Raw genomic sequence first — 22,695 nt, 5'->3', positions numbered from 1 at the left:
AGATTATGAGATGTAGTGTGGTTAGCACACAAATCCTCTCGGCCATTATTCCTGGCTTTCTAGACCGGGGCCACTATCTCACAGTCAAATAGCTCTTCCACTGTATATGTAAGCTGAGTGGACCTCGAACCAGCTTTCACATCCCAGTAAAAATCCTTGACCTGGCTGGGAATCAAACCCGAGGCCTCTGGGTATAGGCAGGCATGCTATCCCTACGCCGCAAGGCTGGCATATTCAATGAAGGTTGAATTTAATCATAATTTTCACTAAATATTAAAAAACAACACAGATAAAATTATTCTATACCAAAGAAATTGTCTATCCACAAAATTCTTGTATTAACACTCCAATAAAAACATAAGTAATGCCTACCCTTTCGAGGTCTTGACGCAGTTGAACAAACATCTTCATCTTATCAAGGTCAGCTTGTTCTTGCTGGCGAGATAAAATATCAACATCTTCTGACTTAGGAGGAAGGAGAGGTTTGTTGAAGCCAGCCTGAAAAAAAGAAGAAAAAAAAGAAAGGTATTTATTATACTGAAGTAGTAATGCAAACTAATATAGGAATTTCCTAGCATGAAAAAGAAAAAAACTGTAGGTGACATTCTGTACATTCTCATCACAGCTTGCGTACACACTGCAACTGTAAGTGCCGAGTTGATTTATTTCAATCCTGATATTTTCAGGATATACCACTTCTCCTAATTTATCATTTGTATTTGGTGAACCTATAAACTCAACATCTCTACTTGTATGTTAATCCTATTATTTTGCTCAAACAAAAATCAATCAACAACTGTTGGTTCACATCAAGAAGAACATGCAACAGCATAAAGCAGGTAACTATTTATAGGGAAACATGGCATTTGTTTGCAGAAAAATAACATGATCAACAATACCTCTAAACAATAAGCAGGGAAGGGGGCGAGGGGCATAGTAAGAACTGTCAAATGTAAATTTACAGGTAATAACAAAATATATAAAGCAAAACTGTGTTACAATGTTTCTGCAGGGGACAAGAAAAAAGAACGTGTTGAACGGGAAAACGTACTGCCGAATATCGCAAATCAGAACTATTCAACAGGGATATAGAAACACTTGATATGGTTTTTTTCAACATGCGTTCATTTAAATATATTTTTAATATTTTGAGAGGAATTCCACTTTATCAATACTATAAACAACATATTTACTTGTTAAAATACAATTAAAATCTAGTGGGACATGTTTTGTCCCTTTCTCTGGGACATCCTCAGCCACATATTAAATAAGCACCATTCCAAAAGCACAAAAATATACTGTGTTAACCCTAGAACGGTCAGGCCGAGCCTCTGAGACCCAGCAGTATGAAATTTTGCAATTATCTCAAGGTCACAACGGTTAAAGGGCTAGTCTCTGTACCTTCTTGAAATGGTCATAGGGGTGCGCTGCAGTTCTTATCGAGAATCTTCCTCAGTTAGTCTTTGTCACTTGCGCAAAGAAGCAGTGGGACTCTCAAGCCCAGCTGGACCATTTATGTACCTAATTCTGTCCAGCACGCCTGCAAGTTTATTTTTGTGTGGCTTAGGTTTCAATGCTCTTAACATGTTCATATCTTAACCCCATTAGCGCCGTGCGTTGCCATATGGCAACGATTTTTGCGCCTTTTTCTTTTAATACTGTTGGCAACAAGAAATAATCTGGAAGATTGTAGTGTCATTCGACAGTTAGAGAAGAGTTTGTAGAATCGAGTAATCACATTTATTTAATTTTAAAATCTACTGTTGTGACACAAAGACTGGTGGACTCTTGGTTATTTTAAGATTCCTGCAAAAAGGCTGCCAGCTTCACGTAAGAAGGATATAAAATCTATAACTGAAGTTCTTTCATTGGATTATGTTTACAGTAGTGTTGTGCACACTTCATTATATATGTTGTAAGCATTTGAAATAGTACGGGCGCACAATGCCGTAATAATGCTTGTTGAATCATTAACGTTGCCAAATGTTAACAGTAGGCATTTATACTCAGTAAAATTGCTGCAGCTGTCAGATCATGGTACTTTATACTAATTCATACATCTTCATTGCAGGAAGGGATTTTCCCTTTTAGAAGCACTGGATATACTACTGACTGAAGATCTTGATGGTGATATTTTTGTGGAACCGCCCTATGTAAATGTACTTACAGATGAGGGCTCCTGATGAAGTTGATGGTGGGCTTATTGATAATCTCTCTCTCGACAGTTACATGTCAGTGCTGAAATGAAGCTTGTAAATAATGACAGAATCAGGATTAGTTACGATGGTGAAGGTATGTTACCAGAGGACGAAGTGCCCTTTCTGTCTACTGATGCAAGATCTGTTTCAATACCCGATGCTGCGAAAGAGCGGATAATTGATACAGGAAAGAATAAATCAAATAACAGACCAAGATAGAGCGATGGGGCTGATTTCAATATTGGGCGACCGTTGACATTTCTGGAGCCTAGTTACAGCAAGTGAAAATCCATGACTGTTGTTGACATTTTTGCTTTGTTTACAGATAACCAGCTGATCGAACATTTAGTTTGAGAGACTAAAACATATGCAGTGTTTTTAAATTGTACGGACCTACAAATAACTTCTGATGGAATTAGTTGCTTTATCGCCATACTTTTCATTTTTGGATACAATAGGTTGCCCTCCAAGCGTTCTTATTGGGACACACAGGATGATATGAAGACAGTGAAAGATTGAAGATTGTCATTCTCTCTCTCTGTGGCTAACGCGCAAGTATTGAGGGTGGGCTTTTATATGCCTCTGAAAAGACAGACTACTGTAGTTACTCTATAGTATGTAACTGCATCTGAAGTTCTTTGATTCTTCATTTTCTTAATTTTGATTTTATTCTACTGTTCCAGTGAGTGTTTTGTGTCTGTACTGCAAACAAATATTTTCTCCTTTGTTCAATAATTCTTTCTTTTTCTTTCTGTGATGTGAATCAAAACCGATATTCCACATTCTTACAATAAATAATGCTAAGATATTCAATATTGTTATTGTACGAAAACAAAAAAACACTTTGCAACCTAAATTTGATTTTCAAAACTCACTGTTTAAAAATAGGTAGTGCAAGTGCCTAGCGTTGCCACATGGCAACATCAAATATCTTATGACCTAGCGATTCCAAAATTCTGAAACTTGTTTTATTAGTTAATTTTGGTCTCAAACATGTGACAAAATACAATAAATAAGCAAATCTCAGAAAAAAATTAATTCAGGCCGTAATGGGTTAAACAAAGAATATCATTAGTGTTTCAACGAAGTTTCCAACATGACAGCATCAAGTGGAAGGATTTCAACATTTGAAATCGAGGAAATTTTACTCGATGATGATGAATTCGACGATTCAGATGCTGACCCATTTTTTGCGATAACCAGTGAACACTTATCCATGCATTTAGCGAAGAAGAAAAAAACAACATCAGAAATTTAAATACAGCCAGTTGCAGTGTACGGTGGATACAGAGGGTTCACAGGCAGGTACTTCTCTTCCTTATTTTGTTGGTAAAGACAGAAAAACTAAGTGGAAGAAAAGTGTTTCCCCTGAATATTCGTACAAGAGCCCATGACTTAGTTTCAACTCATTTCCAGGAAGTGTAAGAGAGGTATGAATGTACATACTCCCAGAGAGTTATGGTCATTATTTTTCAATGAACCTCTTGTTGATCTGCTTGTGAATGCTACAAATATTTATATTCGGTCTATTAAATCTAACTACAGTCATTCAAGTATGGCTAGAGAAACTACAAAAAACAAAATGTTAACTTATTTTGGCCTATTGCATCTTGCTGGAGTGCTGCATGGAAGCAAAATGAATATCGAGGAGTTTTGGGATATGGAGGGGACACGAGTAGAAATTTTTAGGGCGGGTATGTCTCTGAAAAGGTTCAGATTTCTCACTTGGTGCATTCGCTTTGACAATGTTCACTCACGAAATGAGAGAAAGTCTAAAGACAATTTAGCAGTAATTAGGGATCTTTTGGACCTATTTGTTTTGATCTGTAACAAGTATCTCTATGTCAGAGTTTGTTACAATTGACAAAATTTTGCTGCCATTCAGGAGGAGATGCCAATTTTGGATGTATATCCCTTCTAAGCCTTTCGAGATACGGCATAAAAGTCTTCCTGCTCACTTCTACTAAGAGTTACTATGTTAAAAACTTGGAAGTTTATGCTGGAGTTCAACCAGATGGCCCATTCTGTAAAAGTAACAAGCCTGAAGATATTGTACTGCGACTGGTTGAGCCAATAAAAGGTACTGAACGAAATTTAAATGTTGACAATTGGCTTACCTCCTACAGTCTTGCTAAAAAAACTTCTAACAATGAAGATTACACTACTCGGCACCTTGATGAAGAACAAGGCAGAAAGACCTCCGGAATTCCTTGCAAAGAAATCTAAAGAAAATTATTCGAGCATGTTTGGATTCCAAGAAGATGTTACTATGTTATCTTATGCTCCAAAATACAATAAATGTGTACTTCTACTTTCCACCATGCATCATGATGCAGAAATCGATGGGGAAACCAGTGAAAAGAAAAAAAACCAAAAATGATTACTTGCTATAATGCCAACAAAGGTGGCGTTGATGTAGTTGATATACTGTCAGAATACAGTATACTGTCAAAAGAGGAACACGACGATGGCCATTATGTTTAAATTTTGCTGTTTTAAATATTGCAGCATTAAATGCGTATGTTGTCCTTAGAAGAAATCTTGTAGATATGGATATGGAAAGGCGTGCATTCTTGAAGGTACTAAGTAAAGTACTAGTGACACTACATGGCGGAGTAAGCTCAACAAGTTTGTCTAACTCGAGAAATTCGACTTCTTGCAGCAAGACTTTCAGAACGAACAAATGAACGACAAGAAGACCCAGAGTCTGGGAAAAGAGGAAGATGCCATTAAGTGCAAGGGCAGCAAGACACTGTACTTCTGTAAAATCTGCAATATGTGGGTTGAAACATGCTGAGATGCGATGTGGAAACTGTCTTGATAATTAAGGAAACTGACCCGGCAGGAACTCCTTCGAGTGTTATTTACATGTTACATTTTCCTCAGCATGTTGAAAACCAATATGTTCATTTTCGGAAAATGGTGTTAAAAACAGATAATATAAAGTTCATATTGTTTGCCACAAATTTTCTTATCAGTGTGTGTTTTGTTTTGACCTCTAAATGTTCGACTAATTTTCAATATACTTCTTTGAAATGTTTTCAGGGTATTGATATTATACCACTCTATTGAAAATGAATCTCCAAAATGGTTTATATATGGTTTAAATGGTTTATATATAAGTTTTTAAATTAGGTCTACCAGACCCAGCCCGACCTTTCACGCTACGTTTTCCACCCGACCGTTCTAGAGTTAAAATAACGTGACACAGTGTAAAAGTCTGTCTATCTAAAAACGTATCACAGTATAAGCACAGTCTAATATATACAGTCGCAAAGCTCTAATAAGAGGAAGGTTCATCCACTTAACAGCTGGAGCGACACTAGCACCTCTAGCGACGAGGTAGAGGCAACTTGCTAGCAAACAACAGGGAACGAATTACCACTACAGTCTAAAATGGTCATAACTTCTGAACCATACATGCAAATAATGTCCTGACAAGGCTATTATAATCCTTATGAAATAGTGGAGGAGGTCAAATAATTTATTTCGATGAGGAGTTCGAGGATAATATCGAAGTATGTATTTAATCTTAAGGAGTTTTTTTTTTTTTTACCGCGGACTATAACATAAAATCGCTTCTAGTGGGCAGCCGGTTCAAAATAGGTATATACCATCCTGGACTTTTTTGTAGAGGTTTTTATGCTCTACAATTCGTACGCTTACACTTGGGGTTTATCGTTGACGGTTCAGGCAGCGTAAGCCAAGAAAGCAAGTGACCGGCCATGGTAAAGCGCTGGCCTTCTTAGCCCAACTTGGCAGGTTCGATGTCGGTCGGTCAGTCATTTGCTTTCTTGGCTTACGCTGCGTGAACTGTCAATGATAAACCCCAAGTGTAAGCGTACAAATTGTAGAGCATAGAAACCTCTACAAAAAAGTGCGCGATGGTATATACCTATTTTGAACCGGCTGCCCTTTAGAAGCGATTTTATGTTATAGTCCACGGTAAAGAAAAGTAACTACTTAAGATTCTATAAATATTTCGATATTATCTTCGAACTCCTCATCGAAATAAAGTGTTTGACCTCCTCCACTATTTCATAAGGATTACAATAACTTTCTTTAGTCTGATCCATAGGACCTTCAATATTACCTTTTTAAAAAAAATACTCAATTCACTCAATAGCTGCCAGCCCTAAAAGGAATTTTGTCAACAAAATCATCAGCTAAGTTTAAAAAAACCACCACCACCACACCATCATCTACACTTATGAGAGATTCCCAATAAAAAGGAAAATGTTACTTTTACGTACAATAATGAAAGCATTTATAAATCACTAACCTTTTAAAAAAACAAAACTATAACATAGCATTCAAAACCACCAATACAAATTCTGCTTTATTCCATAACCCACACAGCATTACTAATAATAGTACAAAATTCTTGAACTCCAGAGTGTTTCACCACTCATTACCAAGAACACATTAAGGTGGAAAACACAACAAATACTTAGCGATGACTATCCATATGTCAGACAATAATCATCAAACATTGTTTTTCATCAATAGATCAAGATTTGTTTATTTTATATGTAATTAATAAAGGCACACACTTCAATACATATATATGTATATGAAAATATCTACATTCACACTGATCAGAGAAAAGATCCAATCGGCAATCTTAATGAAACAACAGATGTAATTATACAAATATTTTTCTCAATGAACAGAAGTATTATTACCCTACTTCCTCCCCTCAACCCCCTTCCACCTCTCTCCAAACGCCCGCTGCTCACTGCAGCAAGACAGCTGTTTCTAGTCCTACACAAGCTTGCCAGCACATCAGTTATCAAGGGAGGCTGGTGGGGAAGTGAGTATTCAAAATACATCGTTTCTAACATTACAATATCAATTTTTCTCTTTCGGCAATATGCCTAGTCCTCCCCTTTTTCTTTCCTTTTAGTCATACATAATATAGCGATTACAAAATGAGGAAACAAACGTCAGCATCACGTAAGGAATTGGGTGTATCACAGAGAGAACATCTCATTTATTAGCCAAAACTGTGTGCTACATTACTGATCAATTTACATTGTTGCTACTTCTCTCCTCACTTATTATTTATATTTTGCTGACATATTGCTGCACGTACTGTGTAAACCTTAGAAGAAAAATTGCTTTCAGTCCCACTCCACAAATTCTGTATTGCAAATACAGTAGCCTACTTATTTCACTTATGTTTTTTGGCGGTCATTTCTGAGTCGTTGTAACTGGTTTTGACTGTACTAATATTATTTTCATTTCCATAAAATCCATTGACTTCAAATTCAAGTGCTCGAGTTTTAACACTGACCCTTGGTTTTGGCATCATGTTCTACTGTATCACTATCGAACGCTCTACTCATGTTGCATCAACCCATCTCCTTTCTGCACCACTCACTTGATTACAATTTAATAGAAACTTAAATTTAAACAGGCTGCTATCAATGAAGACATAAACCAAATAACAGACTCTCGGCTATCTGGCCTAATGTTGCGGAAGGTCAAACCGGGTAACAAAAAAGCTGGATAGGTTGGAGTTCTATAAATACAGTAGAAGTCCGTTATAGTGAGTACGGCATATAACGAGAATCCCCTTATACCGACGATGTCTTGCTGTCCCTTCAAAATTCCTATATTAAATTGTGTATTATCCTTTGGTTACAGCGAGAGCCCTATCACCGACGCATCCGTTATTACGAGCGATTAGGTGTGCACGATTTTTTCCGTTACAGACATTTATGCACCGCAGCGATTATGTTGCATGTAATCGATTATCTTCATTATTATTTCCTCGCTATGTCTACTAGCGAGTTCTCTCGTCGACATTCGAAAGTGATGTCGGAGTCGATTAATAATACCCGTTGACTGCTGTTCTCTAAAGAAAATTTGAAATAAAAGAGGATAACAAGTTTTCATAATAAATGTGTAAATAACGTGGCTGACAGCAGTTGTTTACTGGTTAAAAATAACGGCTGACTAAACGATCGCTTAATTTTTATGATAAATACTGCAATTAACACATTCACGCCCATCATCTGAGTGGGCTATTTTTTTTTTGCTAGGGGCTTTACGTCGCTCCGACACAGATAGGTCTTATGGCGACGATGCGATAGGAAAGGCCTAGGAGTTGGAAGGAAGCAGCCGTGGCCTTAATTAAGGTACAGCCCCAGCATTTGCCGGGTGTGAAAATGCGAAACCACAGAAAACCGTCTTCAGGGCTGCCAATAGTAGGATTCGAACCTACTATTTCCCGGATGCAAGCTCACAGCCGCGCGCCTCTACGCACACGGCCAACTCGCCCGTTCGTAGAGAGGTGACTGTACTTGTATGTCGGATTCACTTTTTTGCCCCCGTTTGAGAAATGCCTGGTTTTCCTTTAGATCTTTTGGTACACCCCTATTTGACCGTATTGTTCCACATACGCCAGTGTTCTGTTTCCGTAAATGTTTCGCGAGTCCAACACTATTGTAATAATTGTCCATATAGACTGTATACCCCTGGCCAAGATAATTTCAAGCAGCTGAGAAACTGTGCTTTGTAAATTTGCACTACTTGCATCATTTATATTGTCCTTACACGGCATGGTTACACTTCAGAAAGCGATTATACACACGCTTGTGCAATCACAAACCACCTACGCAGCTAGTTGGGCCAGCGCTAGGCTACCTTCAGAAACAAAACAAAACAAAACTGCATTGGGAGGTAAAATCGCCGTGGCCATGTGGTTTCTGGTGAGTAGAAGCATTCATAAGGGTATTACCTTCATCTCTCTCGCACATATTTGTGACCAAAATAGATCCCAGCTGCGTAGGAACGGCTCCAGTTCAAGGTTGCGTTTATCCGGGCTAACTCGGATACGGTCCACAGCATGCTCACGCGCTACAGGCAATAACTCGGATGCGGGCGTGAATGTGTTAAGTAAAAATGGGATACACCTCAAGATACGGCAGAGTGCACAATTGATTTCAGAGGTTAGTTTATATTTTCTCGCAGCTGGTTAAATTACGGAAAGGTTATTATCATGTAAATTTATAGCGAGAAGGTTATCATTTCTCTACTGGCGCTTGAAGTATGTTTTCATCATATGTATAGTTCGGTTAAGTTAGGATAGGTGACGCTGTTTGAATAAGGAAACCGAAACATTTGCCACAAAATGTGATCGATCATCTTTGGTACGATATAATTTTCTCATCATGTGCATCTACGAGCTCTCTCTCGTCGACATTCGAAGGCGATGTTGGAGTTGTTTAGTAATACCCAACGACTGCTGTTCTCTAACGAAAATTTGAAATGAAAGAGGATAACAAGTTTTTGTAATAAATGCGCAAATAACGTGGCCGACAGTTATTAACTCGTTAATGCCCTCTTCGTAAGTAATTCAGTACACAGTATGTATTAACAATACTGTACTGTACTGTACTGGGAATCAACATCTGTATCATCTGATCCCAGTTATGTCGGGCTTACTGGCAGGAGCTTTTCTATCCGGTATAATAAACATGTTAACACTATAAAACACAACCATTTTTCATCCATAGGACAACATATAGAAGATTATAATAATAAATTTCCCAAAAATTTTAAGCATAAATTCCAAGGGCCCCTTGCTCAATATACTGGAAGAATTCTATATCAATACGGATTAGTATGCCAACCAAAATTTTAATCTGAACGAGATCACAGAAAAATCAAACATCCTTTTCAATGCTACCATTCCTCCCTTAAAAAACATTTATTTAAAGAAAGTTAACAAACAAAAGCAAAAACGCACAACTGAACCCCCAAAAGACACGCCCCGCCCTACCACAACTCCTCCCCAAGCAGTCTCCTTTGCCCCACCACTTCTCCCCTCCAATGCTGCAACAACTAGTCCCCGGCGTACACGAAGCACACAAATGACAGACTAAGACAGCAAGTAAGTAACACACAAAGTGAACTTTAAAACATGTTCCATAGACATTCTCTAACAGTAAAATTCTTTTCTTTTTTCCACCTATATTATCTGACATAATCCAACGGAACCCGAGTATGAAGAGGGGAACATTCGCACCTTAGTTAATGGAACATCAAACGCAACAACTTGACCCTGAGCTAAGCTTTAGAAGACTTTAAATTCATCGTTAAAAACATGCGACTCACGTCTACCTCATTGCACAGGCTCATCAACATTATTCAAAACCAATCTCCTACTGACATGGATTTTAAAAAATACAGTTCCATACAACTCAACACTAAGATATTTTTAATCTAAAATAAGTATGTTACAACAATGGATTGAATGAATGAGGATATGTGTGAACGTCAAGAACAGTGTCTTTACGGACTGGTGAACATACTAAGACTGTCAAAGCTACTCTTTCAAGCACATTTTATTATCACAACACATCATTGTATTTTAGCATTAGTCATTCGCAATTAGTATAAATAATGTTTCATTAACTCAACATTGAGACGTTTTTAAATTAAAATAAGTGTGTCAACATTGCAACACTAGTTTGAATAAATGAGTATATGAGTGAACATCAAGATCAGTGTAATAACGAACTGGTGAACATTTTAGACTTTCAAAACTACTCTTTCAAGTATATTTTATTACCACAACACATCATTATAAGTTAGCATTAGTCATTCATAATTAAGATAAGTAATGTTTTAGCATTGTATGTTGTTGTTATTAAGACGATAGGTTCTTCAGCAGTTGAATATGACCCACAAATAGGGTCGAAACCGGTATAGTTATATTAGATTATATTAAGTACCTTATAAGAAATAAATGTATCGATTAGGTGGAAAGTTCCTATCTTTATATTTGCGAGATACTGGAACGTTTCTCCTTCTCAAGCAATCCCAAAGTTTTTTTTTTTTTTTTTTTGCTACTTGCTTTACGTCGCACCGACACAGATAGGTCTTATGGCGACGATGGGATGGGAAAGGCCTAGGAGTTGGAAGGAAGCGGCCGTGGCCTTAATTAAGGTACAGCCCCAGCATTTGCCTGGTGTGAAAATGGGAAATCCCAAAGTTTATACCTCAGTATGCTGTCATAGGCTTTTTCTAGGCCCAGAAAGACAAATATGACATTTTGTCCTTTTTCCCAATCCATTATCATCCTAACAGCAAAAATGGGATCTGTTGTTGATCTGTTACTCGAAACCCATATTGTTCTTTCTCAAGTTGTGATTCGATGATCTTTCGTAATCTTTTCTCTATCACTTTCTCCATCAACTTAAGTCCATGAGACAGGAGTGTGATTCCTCTATAATTGCCACATATCCATTGATTTCCTTTCTTGAAGAGGGGGACTATACAACCCTTAGTCCAGTCAGTACCGTACCTTATAATTGTGACGCCACATATGCCAGAAGCACTAGATATCCACAAAACATTTCTTGTCCATAAGTTATTCAGTAGACAGTACGTATTAACAATACTGTACTGTACTTATAATTGTGACTCCACGTGTGCCAGAAGCACTAGATATCCATGAAACATTTTGAAATACTACATAGGGTTCTTGCATGAGCCCGCTTGCTAAAGATTTGGAAAAATACTGTACTGTATTACAGTGCTAAGGGAGTCTCCCCGAAGATTATGATGATTCATAACCAAGTTGAGAAAAGTAATCAGGCATATCCTAGGCAACGTCAAAAACTGACTCGAAATAATCTGACGGCTGATCCTTTCATAACAGAAACATCCACATCCGAGTCCTTTTCAGGACCACAGTTAACAACATCTCTAATAACAAAGAAAACTCTTACAAGAATTATATTGTCAGCACCAGTGTTATATATTGTGCATACACGAGACACACAGAAGTTGCGATATGCGCAGGCCAAAAGTAAGCGAAATGAGTCCTGCCATCAAGAGACCACATGTTAAATGTGGAATCGCTATCTTTGTTCATCCAGATGTATAGATTCTATCCACGGCATCTACAGAGGAAAATGACACTGAATTTCTCACTGTGGAGACAGCTGATTGCACCATTTTATCCCTATATAAATCACCTGGAGTTGAATCCACTGTTGACAAACCACCCAATTTTCAAAATAAACATGTGCAGATTGTAAATGACCATTTCAATAGCCATAGTAATGTTTGGGGCTATGATAATGAAGATGGGAATGACACAGCAGTACAAGAATGGGCTGAAATGAATAATCTGACCCTAATTCGTGATGCAAAGCTTCCTGCATCATTTAACAGCGGCAGGTGGAGGCAAGGTTACAATCCCGACCTCATATTTAGTAGCAGCAGTATTAGCCAACAATGTGTAAAATCTGTCTGTTCCCTAATACCCAACTCACAACACAGACCAATAATCTGCCAAATATTTACTGCTGTGAAACCTAAGAAGCTATCCTTTTGGAGGAGGTTTAATTTCAGAAAAGCAGAGTGGTCGAGATTTGCGGAACTGCTGGACGCTGAAGTGCCTTCCATAGAACCAGCACCAGAATGCTATGACATCTTCATCATGGCCGTAAAGAAATGCTCCAGAATGTCCATTACCTATGGATGCCGAACATCTTTCACTCCCGGGCTAACATCAGATCAAACTACCTTACTCACAGAATACAACTTATTTGAAGAAAAACCTTTCAATGAAGCAACTATCGATACAGGAAACAAACTCATTTCTTCAATGAGAGAGACAAAAAGGGATCAATGGATTAAAACTATAGAAAATTTGGATCTGAAAAGAGACGGTCACAAAGCCTGGAGACTTCTGAGACACTTTACAAAGGAGACACCTGAACAGTGATCCAACTAAGACCACTGTACATCATAATATAACTGCCAATCAAATAGCACATCAGTTATTGCTGAACAGGAAAGCATCCCACAAATTAAAAAAGCTAAAACTGCAAATGATATAGATGTTGATTTCCATAGCGAATCAACATCTATATCACCTGATGGCCAAACAGGCATCAATTTTTGGTAATGAGACAAAGTCTCTCATAGTGCATTGGCACTGCTGGTGTCTCCAATTAGCCTACACAGTAGCCTCTACGGTATGCAATAGCCATGCATCTTGGTAGGTGTGTTAGGTACCAACTGATGAGCCCAGCCTAGCACACGGGTCGAAACGCTGGCAACCAGGAATGAATTAGCTGGAAAATTTATAATGTCAAATAACGGACCAACTATATCTGTACTACCTTTCCACTGGTTGGAGAAGAATTTCGGAAGCTTTGGAAGTCACTGAATATACTGAGATCTGGAGTGGGCAGAACAAAATTAAAGTCCAGACTGTACAACATTTGCTGCATTGCCAACAGTCTCCAGCCTCCTGTACTCAAGAAGACCTTCATTACTCCATGGTAAATGCACTGGAAGTAGCGAAGTTCTGGTCACAAATAATATAATATTCTAACTATGCCTTATATGTTTCTGACACGAGAATAAATAAATAAATAAATAAATAAACAGTACTAAGTAGGCTGGATAGCATAGAGGCTGAAAAGTCACGAGCTGGATAGTCGAGAGTCAACTGTAATGATATAGAATCTCTAACTATAATGTCTCTGAGTATGAAAAATATTTGCACAACCTTCACTTTATACATACTCACAAAGCAAAAATAACAGGATGGCAGGCAACATTCACACTGGTATTACAGCAGAAGCATAAAGAGATGCCAGTATCAATTTTACGATCGATAATTTTGCACGGGAAATAATCAATTACACGACACTGCTGACACCTAGAGATAATAGATGACAGCTGAACAGGTTGAACTTTTTTCTAACCTAACAAAAAGTAAAGGGAGAAAGCAAAAAATCCATTAATCATACAAAAATCAAAAACAGAAAGAAAAAATATTAACGGCGATTTTCAAGACTACATATTGAAGAACCTTCTTTTATTCTTTGAATAATGAGAGACTTTATGTTTACTTCAACGTGTCACTGCGCCAGATTTAATTATTAAGCCGTTACTCTTCTGTTATGACACATGGTGTCAATGGTGAGTTACAGATTATGTCTTTGCTTATATATTTGTGATTTATTTTATGGCTGATGATAACATTATATATGTCGAAGCCGGTCCCCAAGTTGAATAAAAGGTATTTGTAACATAAACACGAACCTAATTAGAACTGAAAAGGTTGAACCTAATAGATATCATACCGTTGATCTCAGTTCAATAAGGAAACATTAATGAAGTTCGTATCTTTAAATAACAAAGCTTAACAGGCAAAACTCAAGGCCTATCATTATAGGAACCTTTAAAAAAAAATAATAATAAAAAAATCGCAAAAATAGACAAAGACATTCATTTCTTAAAACAGTGCTTAGAACATAACCTGACTCCTAACTTCCTCAAAGCGAACACCAAAAGACACCAAAATTCGCCTCTACACAGGAGTACATAGAATAAAGTTAATAAGATATGGATTAAAAACGAAATTAAATTCTTATATAAGAAGAAATCTTTTCTGAACAACCAACTATACGCGGCACATGAAATCTACAGAAAACCAACACAGACAGCCACTACTATCAAGAAAAATTCTTTTCATCCCAAAGCACACAAGTATGCTACCTACAACAGTATGGTAGACAGGGCATTCAGTATACCACTTAATAAAGTAAATCAATAAAGAATTGAATACAATCTGCTTCATAGCCAAATATAACGGTTATGACAATGCATTTATAGAGCGCATTATCAACAAACGAAAATTTTGCCTAAATTCAACTCTAACTAGAGAGAAAATTAAACCTGATTATTATTCAACCTTAACATTCAACGAAGATATTTACGTAGTTACAAATATCCTGAAGAAACAGAACACCAAAATCGCATATCAAACTAACAATAGAAACATGGATATCTTATATAATACCAGCTCAATTAACAAGACTAACATTTATCAAAAATCAGGTGTCTACAGATTCCAATGTCAAAACTGTCAATCCTCGTACATTGGTCAAACAGGGAGGAACTTCAAAATCAGATACATGGAACATGTTAATGCTACAAAATATAATAGATACTCAGCAGTTGGCCAGCACATTCAAGATTCAAAGCATAGCTTAAGTAACATACAACAACATATAGAGGTGCTCATGAATATGGACAAAGGCCCTATTCTTGACGTCGCAGAAATTTGCTTCATTCACTTAGACCAGTTCTTCAACTCAATTCGAATCTGAACGAAATCTCAGAAAAAACTAATATTCTATTTGATTTTTTAATTAAAGTATTTAAGTATTTTAATCTTCCAAATAGGAGGTCAATATTTACCACGATACACAGTATCCTATCCTATTCATCATCAGTCAAAACAGAGAAATATATCTCCATCAGTGAATTTCAGTTCACCTTCTGCATTATATTTCACTTTTCCCCTCCTCCTCCTGTCCATTTTAGCTATAATAATATAAATACTGTTGTCTGGGCTCTAAAACAATCTTTGAAAAGCCTCTATGGACATGAGAATGTGAAACCTGATAACCAGTGGTAATTTGCATCCATGGAAATGAGTATTACTTATGCCAATAAAGTACTTTAATGGTATCGTACCTGGTGATATTATACGTGGAATAGGTATTAAAAATCGGTATGGGTGAAGTCTAACCACAACAGGCACTAATTCAAATCATACCTTTCTTTTCAGTTTCCAGTAATTGTAAATATACTGGATTCCTTCTGCATCAACATCCATATGCTGGGTGACATCTTTAATGCTGACATGTTTATCAAATTCAGCTTCTATTTCTTGAAGCCTAAAAGTGAGGAAGGAAGAAATAAATTCATTTATAGGCCTTTGAGCATAAAGTATTATTAAAAAGGTAATCTGTTATTTACAGGTATTAAATTTAATATAAGTAGCACCTATGTAAAATTAGCAAGAAGTTTAACAGTTATATGCTTTATGTACAAGAGAGCTGCTACACTGTTTATTACACAACATATGCTGAACAAGATAGATCATATTCCACACCACAATAAGAAAGGAAAATGGAACACAACATGTAACTGTGTGGTATAGCTGGAAATGGAAAAGAGGGATAGTACTGATGAATTAAAACACTTCAATCCCAGCTGCAGCACAAATGAAAAAATCCTAGGATCCTTAAATTGCCCGTCAGGTTCTGACATGTTGCCATTACCAAGACCAATCTCATTCTGAGCACTCCACTGAACATTAAGGAGTTGAGAATGTTTCTATGTGTGTATGGACTGTCTAAACAGAAATGGTAGGCACATAGGAGCATTCAAATTTTTAACACTTACACCTTAAGCATTTATTTGTTGATTCATTTTCGTGTTTTTGTCTTCTATTCTACAGTACTATTAATGGCAAAGACGCAGTCCTTGACTGATCAACCTTATTACTAATTTTCAAAAAAGAAATACTGAGGCAGAAATGTGCTAAATAACTCCCTGAGCAGCAACAGGAATTACTGTAGATGCTGGGATAGTTAGGAATTGGGATGTCTCAGTTGTATTTCCATTACCCATCTTTCTGCCATGATTTTCTTGCTGCACCAAAGCAACTTCAGCAATATCAAACTGAGTCTTCCTTGTATCTATTCCTAAACAGAAGTAATGCCTTTTTCTCTTACACAGACAACCAGAGTGTCCCTGGTTGCCACATATCATTACCTTGCCTACAGAATTACTTATCAGTAAAGATCTAAAACAATACTGTACAGGAACAACTAACATACTTGGCTGCTCGAGCTTGGTTCTTTTCTTCTGATGTCATGTCCTTGCGCTTTTTTCTCTTCGACTCATCATCTTCTGAGGCTGACCCACTTTTCTCTTTCTTGCTTGTGACACTGTGCTTTTGGCAGTAGGACTAGAGAGAAAGAGAGAGAAGACAACACAGTTATTTTGATCCTGCATATAAAATGTGATAGTACATACATCACACCCTCGTGCTGTAGTCGCAAGTAAGAAACAATATTATTGTCATTATTCGTTATTACTACTATTATTATTATTTCATTTGTATATTTATTCGTAATATTTTAAGCTGGAAGGTCTTTGTTTTGTATAAGCGGATGGGAAAACAGTGCTATTTACAACTCGGAAAGTTTGCACGAGTCATGTAGAACAGCCCAGAGTCCGATGACGTGGCCTGGTTGTTACTGTCTTGGGACCAGGAAGAGGTTCGGGGCATGGTCTTGGTATGGCAAAAGAATCTTCCACTTGTGATGGCTAGGACCAATATAGACGTATCATGTGAGAGTAGGGGGGGGGAACTGAGGTCCATTTAGGCATGTGAGAAAACCGCAGAGTGGACGTGACTTAAAAACTGGAGGAATGTAACTTTTGTGGAAGATGCTTGTCTTAAAATCCTTGGGGGAACGTGATAGGAGATGTAACTTCTGGTGGAATGGAGGTTGCCTTAAAACTTTGATGGGGCAGACTTGCCTTAAAACTTTTGTGGAACATGGTTGACTTGAAATGTTTGTGGAATGTGATGTGTGGTACTGACCTACAAACTGTAGAGTGCTTAGGCACTTGATATTTTATCACTTGTGGCAGTTTGGTGTCTTATATGTTGGTGAGAGCTTCCATAATTTATGGTCTGGAACAACAACCATGTGTTGTTCAAGTGAAAATATCTTTCAACCAAGTTTTCGAATCAGTGTAAAGAATTATAAGGGTACAGTACCGATGTGATATAACAAGTGCCAATAATGAGAATATTCAAATTGTGTTGGAAAACCAGAGTACCCGGAGACAAACCTGTTCTGCCTCTGCTTTGTCCAGCAAAAATCTCACATGGAGTGACTGGGATTTGAACCACGGAACCCAATGGTGAGAGGCCAATGCGCTGCCGCCTGAGCCACGGAGGCTCTTCTCTACACGAATATGCTTTGTAATTAATGTTCATCGGGCTGACTACAAATGGTAGGTTGATCCTAGCTTCTGGTTTCCCACTGTTTTCTGTTGTTCGATTATTGTGTAAATATGGAGTCTTACAGCAGTATTTTGTCAGTGTATTTTATGTATATTTTGGTGTGTCGATGAGGTGCTCATGCACGGATATTATTCAGAATATAGTTATTTATTTTACAATCAGTGGAGTTATTGATGAACCTAGGTGCAGTTCCTACCTATTTAGTTGTTTTTAGAATGTTAGGTAAGGCCTGAAGCAGATGTACCAGTTCGCAGCTTTATCGTACACGCACTGGGAGAGAGACTAATCATGCTCTATTAAAATTTGAGGGATCCATTCTGGTGAACTTTGGTGCCCATATTACAGGCATTTCAATGAATTATTTTTATTAATTTATTTCAATTATTTTAGTTATTTATTCATATGTTATTACAATTACAAGATATGTTATTGTTATTTTAATAAGATTACAATTGGCACCCAAAAGTGGGGTAATGGTTATTAATTATTTACATATATTACAATTGGCGTGCAATGTGGGGCAATGGTTATTAATGGTTATTTAAATAATATTACAAAACTGAACCCTACTAGATAAGATACTGTAATGTTATTTTGCTTTATGCCCCACTAATTACTTTACGGTTTTCAGAGCCGCTGAGGTGTCGGAATTTTGTCCCGCAGTTCTTTTACGTACCAGTAAATCTACCAATATGAGGCTGGCGTATTTGAGCACCTTCAAATACCACCGGATTGAGCCAGGATCGAACCTGCCAAATAGGGGTCAGAAGGCCAGCGCCTCAACCGTCTGAGCCACTCAGTCCGGCATACAAGATATCAATCACCAGTGAAAGCAGCAGCAGCAGCAGTAGTAGTAGTAGTAGTAGTAGTAGTAGTAGTGAAGATAAAAGAATGAAAATGGAACATGGTACAATGTGTATAATTAGGGGATAACTAAACGATTTACCAGATTTTCAGATGATCTGATGTCCACAAGAACAAAAAAATCAACTCCAAATCAAAATAAAGGTCACAATGATAAGTGTGTGACAAAAATTTATTAGTATGTATACTTTAATCAGTAATGAAAACATGCCTGGTGAAATCTAAACAGACTGCAAATTTCATTATGATGTCAAGCAAACAAAAGTCACAAGTTCAAGAACATAATATTCTGAAACAGGCCATATTATACAAAGATAAGAACATCCAAGAGAACACATGGTAGGATAAACATGACAGATGAGAAAAAAAACCCCACAAAAGTACTGGAACAATCTGCACATCCTCATACAATGTCATCTTCAAACAGATTGGCTCTCTCCTCACCAATCTCAGTTCTTCTACATCAATTTCTTTTCAGCCCCCAGTGAGCTTGTTTCTGCATTCCTGCTTTATCGGGAAGGTGGGCTTCAATATTCATCAAGGGGTCATTCTAACAGACCTTGTCTTTGCAAGTTATGAATCTCTTTCCGTATTGACGGTTATCACTTTACAAAAGAAAATATTTATAAATATTTATGAAAACTTTAATTAAGAACTTTTTATTTTTGTTTAATGACATAGAAAAATCAAAATTGATCATCATGAATCCCAAGTTACCTACGGCGAGAGCGTTACCGAAGATTCACAAGACGGATGTCCCCATAAGGCCCGTTATTAACTTCAGAAGTAGTCCGACGTACAAAATATCCCAATTTATTCACAATTTTCTTAAAACTCATTATTCCTTTCAAGCTAACACGTCAATTAAAAATTCCCTGGAATTCTGCAGTAGAATAAAAAATCTCACGTTACCGAAACATTACACCCTTCACTCCTTTGACATAGTAAATATGTACGCGAATGTACCCATCAATAAAACCATCGAAATAGTAAAAAACAATCTTTCCAAATTCAGTAAATTGATTATAGGGGAGATAGAAGAGTTTATTCAGATCCTCAAGTTTACATTAAATAATGGCTTCTTTACTTTTAACATCATCATATACCAACAGAAGGGGCTTCCTATGGGGTCACCAGCCTCGGGAATCCTCGCTGATATTTACGTAGATTTCCTCGAATACACTCACATTATAGGTAAAATTAATGGGATCAAACATTGGACTCGGTATGTGGATGATACTTTTATTATCCTGGATTCTCACATTACTGACAGCAACACCGTTCTTGAATTACTTAATAACCTAGATCCACACATAAAGTTTACGATAGAATCCGAGAACAACAATTCCCTTAATTATTTCGATTTAACTATTACTCGCAATCAGAATAAAACCATTTATTTTAATATTTACAGGAAGCCCACTCACACAATAAACACAATCCACCAAACTTCTCTACACCCAGGGACACAGAAGAAGACAGCTTACAATAGTATGATTTTCAGAGCTCTTAATGTTTCTTTATCCCGTAAGAATTTTAGAAAGGAAATCAACGCCATTTATGCAATAGCCGGAGGTAATGGTTTCAGTAAAGCTTTCGTGAATAAAATTCTCAATAAATTTAGAAATAAACCCAAGACCATCTTAGAAAAACAATCTTCCCATAAAGAGAAGTTCACCACATTTACCTTTAATAATAATAATATATATCCTATTTCAAACATCTTTAAAAAGCACAAGTTAAAAGTAGCTTTCAAGACCGTTCACACCAATACAAAAATGTTTTTTAATTCTCATACTGTCAACAGCAAAAAATTTTTTAACTCTGGAATATACAAATTAAAATGCCAATCATGTCTTTCAACGTATATTGGGCAAACCGGCCGCAGTTTCAATGTAAGATACTCCGAACATGTTAATGCCCTAAAGTATAATCGCTACTCAGCCATGAGCGAACATTGTAGAGAGAAAAATAATAAATACACAACAATTGATCAAGATTTAAAGATCCTGCATTACGAACAGAAAGGTCCCTTACTTAATATACTAGAGAATATATATATAGATATCGACCAATATAACAATCCCGTCTATAACTTAAATGAAATCAACGAAAAGAAAAATATTTTATTGGAAACCTTTGTCCCGCTCATCTGCGAACAGTTCATTAATAAAAAAAGAGTTTCACTACCGACATTCTAGAACAAGACCCGCCCTTCCATCAACACCCTCCTTCCGCGAATCACAACGTCCCTCCCTCCCTGCCCCTCCCCCTCCATTACCCCACCCAACCACATCGACACAGATACACAGTAAGCCACACACAGGCTTAGTTGTCAATGTGACTTGAGACAGACAAGGTCATCTCCATTCGAGACGACAACTTTTAGTTACAAGTAAGTCATATGAGTTTTCTTTTCGTACATCATTTTTAACTTGTTCTTCATCCACTCATATATTCCTTTTTTTCTCATTACAGATGTTATACACGTTTTATTCATAGTATTGACGGTCTCACTACACTCCTCAGCATAGAAGATCTATTAGACGAGAGGACTTTGTACCTCAATGTGTTTTTAACTCACTAATCATGATCACTGTCACTTCACATCATTACGATTTTTAATTTGTTTGTATATTATGTAATCATTGTTTTACTACTGAAGATGGCCTTGAGATTAGGCTGAAACATGTATAGACTTTGCTTCATCTAACAGATGACTTGACTTGTATTGATAGGAGGATTTTATAAATATTTTCTTTTGTAAAGAGACCTTGTCTTGATAAAATAAGAAATAAACACAGGAAAAGGTGGTGGTGATTTTTGTTTTATGAAGAAGTTTAGTTAGGTTACCATCCTCTCTCAACAAATTAAATAAGAACAAAACTGAAAATAAAAATTACATTATTTATTCAACAAACATATGTGAAAACAAAACTAAACAATAACACAGACATTATTTTATTACATGTAACAAGTTTTAACAGCTTCATTTCAAGTTCACTACTTGATTATTTTATTAGCCGAAATAGACATAAACACATGAAAAGGGTAACACATCACTTGAAATTTACATGCGCTTGAATGATCCTCTTTCACTCTTAAAGTGAATGACGAGATCAGTAGTATTCTCCTCAACGACTAGTATGAGTTTTGTTGTTTTCCTGAAGGCTGAGGTTCCATCTTAGACAGATAGAAGCACTCTGTGATGATGTGGGCAGTAGTGAATTTGACACCACATGAACACGGGAGGGAGGGAGGGAGGGAGGGAGGGAGGGACTTCTGCTTTAGGAAATAAAGAGTGTGTAGATCATCCATCACATATCCTCAGCCTACTCAAAACTAGGCCTCTCTCCATGAATTCTGTCACGGGGCAGTTGTCTCCTTAATAGCTCTCAGCTCTTAGATAGCTAGGTATTCCAATTCCCAGGATGCCAAGATGGTTCAGTATAGCTGAGAACAAATATCGCTAGCAAGTATGTTCGTAGTTCGCTGTCCTCAATCCCCATGTGGCATGGAAGTCATGCAACAGTACTTCAGGTGCCAGCATCATACAACCTGGCTAGGAGCTCATGAATCTGCTGCACTAGATAAGGATGAATACAGGTAGCAAAAGAATAACAACACAGGACAATCAAAAAAGGAGAAAAAGACCCAAAAAGATAATATTATGAGATGTGCCCTTTTGCATTTTTTCTATTTTTCTCTTCCTACTCTGACCTGTCATAGTGTTTATCCTATTATGAGTTTTTTTTTTAATTT

General features: G+C 37.0%; 1 protein-coding gene across 1 annotated transcript in view; it reads right to left on the bottom strand.

The window, feature by feature from the left end:
• rno (rhinoceros) overlaps window positions 1–22,695 on the bottom strand; it is a 306,578-nt gene that overhangs the window by 10,306 nt on the left and 273,577 nt on the right. Inside the window, exons 10-12 of the mRNA XM_067146977.2 lie at window positions 16,868–16,998; window positions 15,799–15,919; window positions 373–498 (exon numbers count right to left, since the gene is read on the bottom strand). Coding sequence (XP_067003078.2) covers window positions 373–498; window positions 15,799–15,919; window positions 16,868–16,998 — 378 coding nt within the window. The remainder of the gene's footprint in view (window positions 1–372; window positions 499–15,798; window positions 15,920–16,867; window positions 16,999–22,695) is intronic.

The sequence above is a fragment of the Anabrus simplex genome, chromosome 5 (genome assembly GCF_040414725.1).
Source record: "Anabrus simplex isolate iqAnaSimp1 chromosome 5, ASM4041472v1, whole genome shotgun sequence".
Taxonomy (NCBI): domain Eukaryota; kingdom Metazoa; phylum Arthropoda; class Insecta; order Orthoptera; family Tettigoniidae; genus Anabrus; species Anabrus simplex.
The sequence above is the reverse complement of the archived record's forward strand: the minus strand, read 5'-3'. Positions and strand labels throughout refer to the sequence as shown.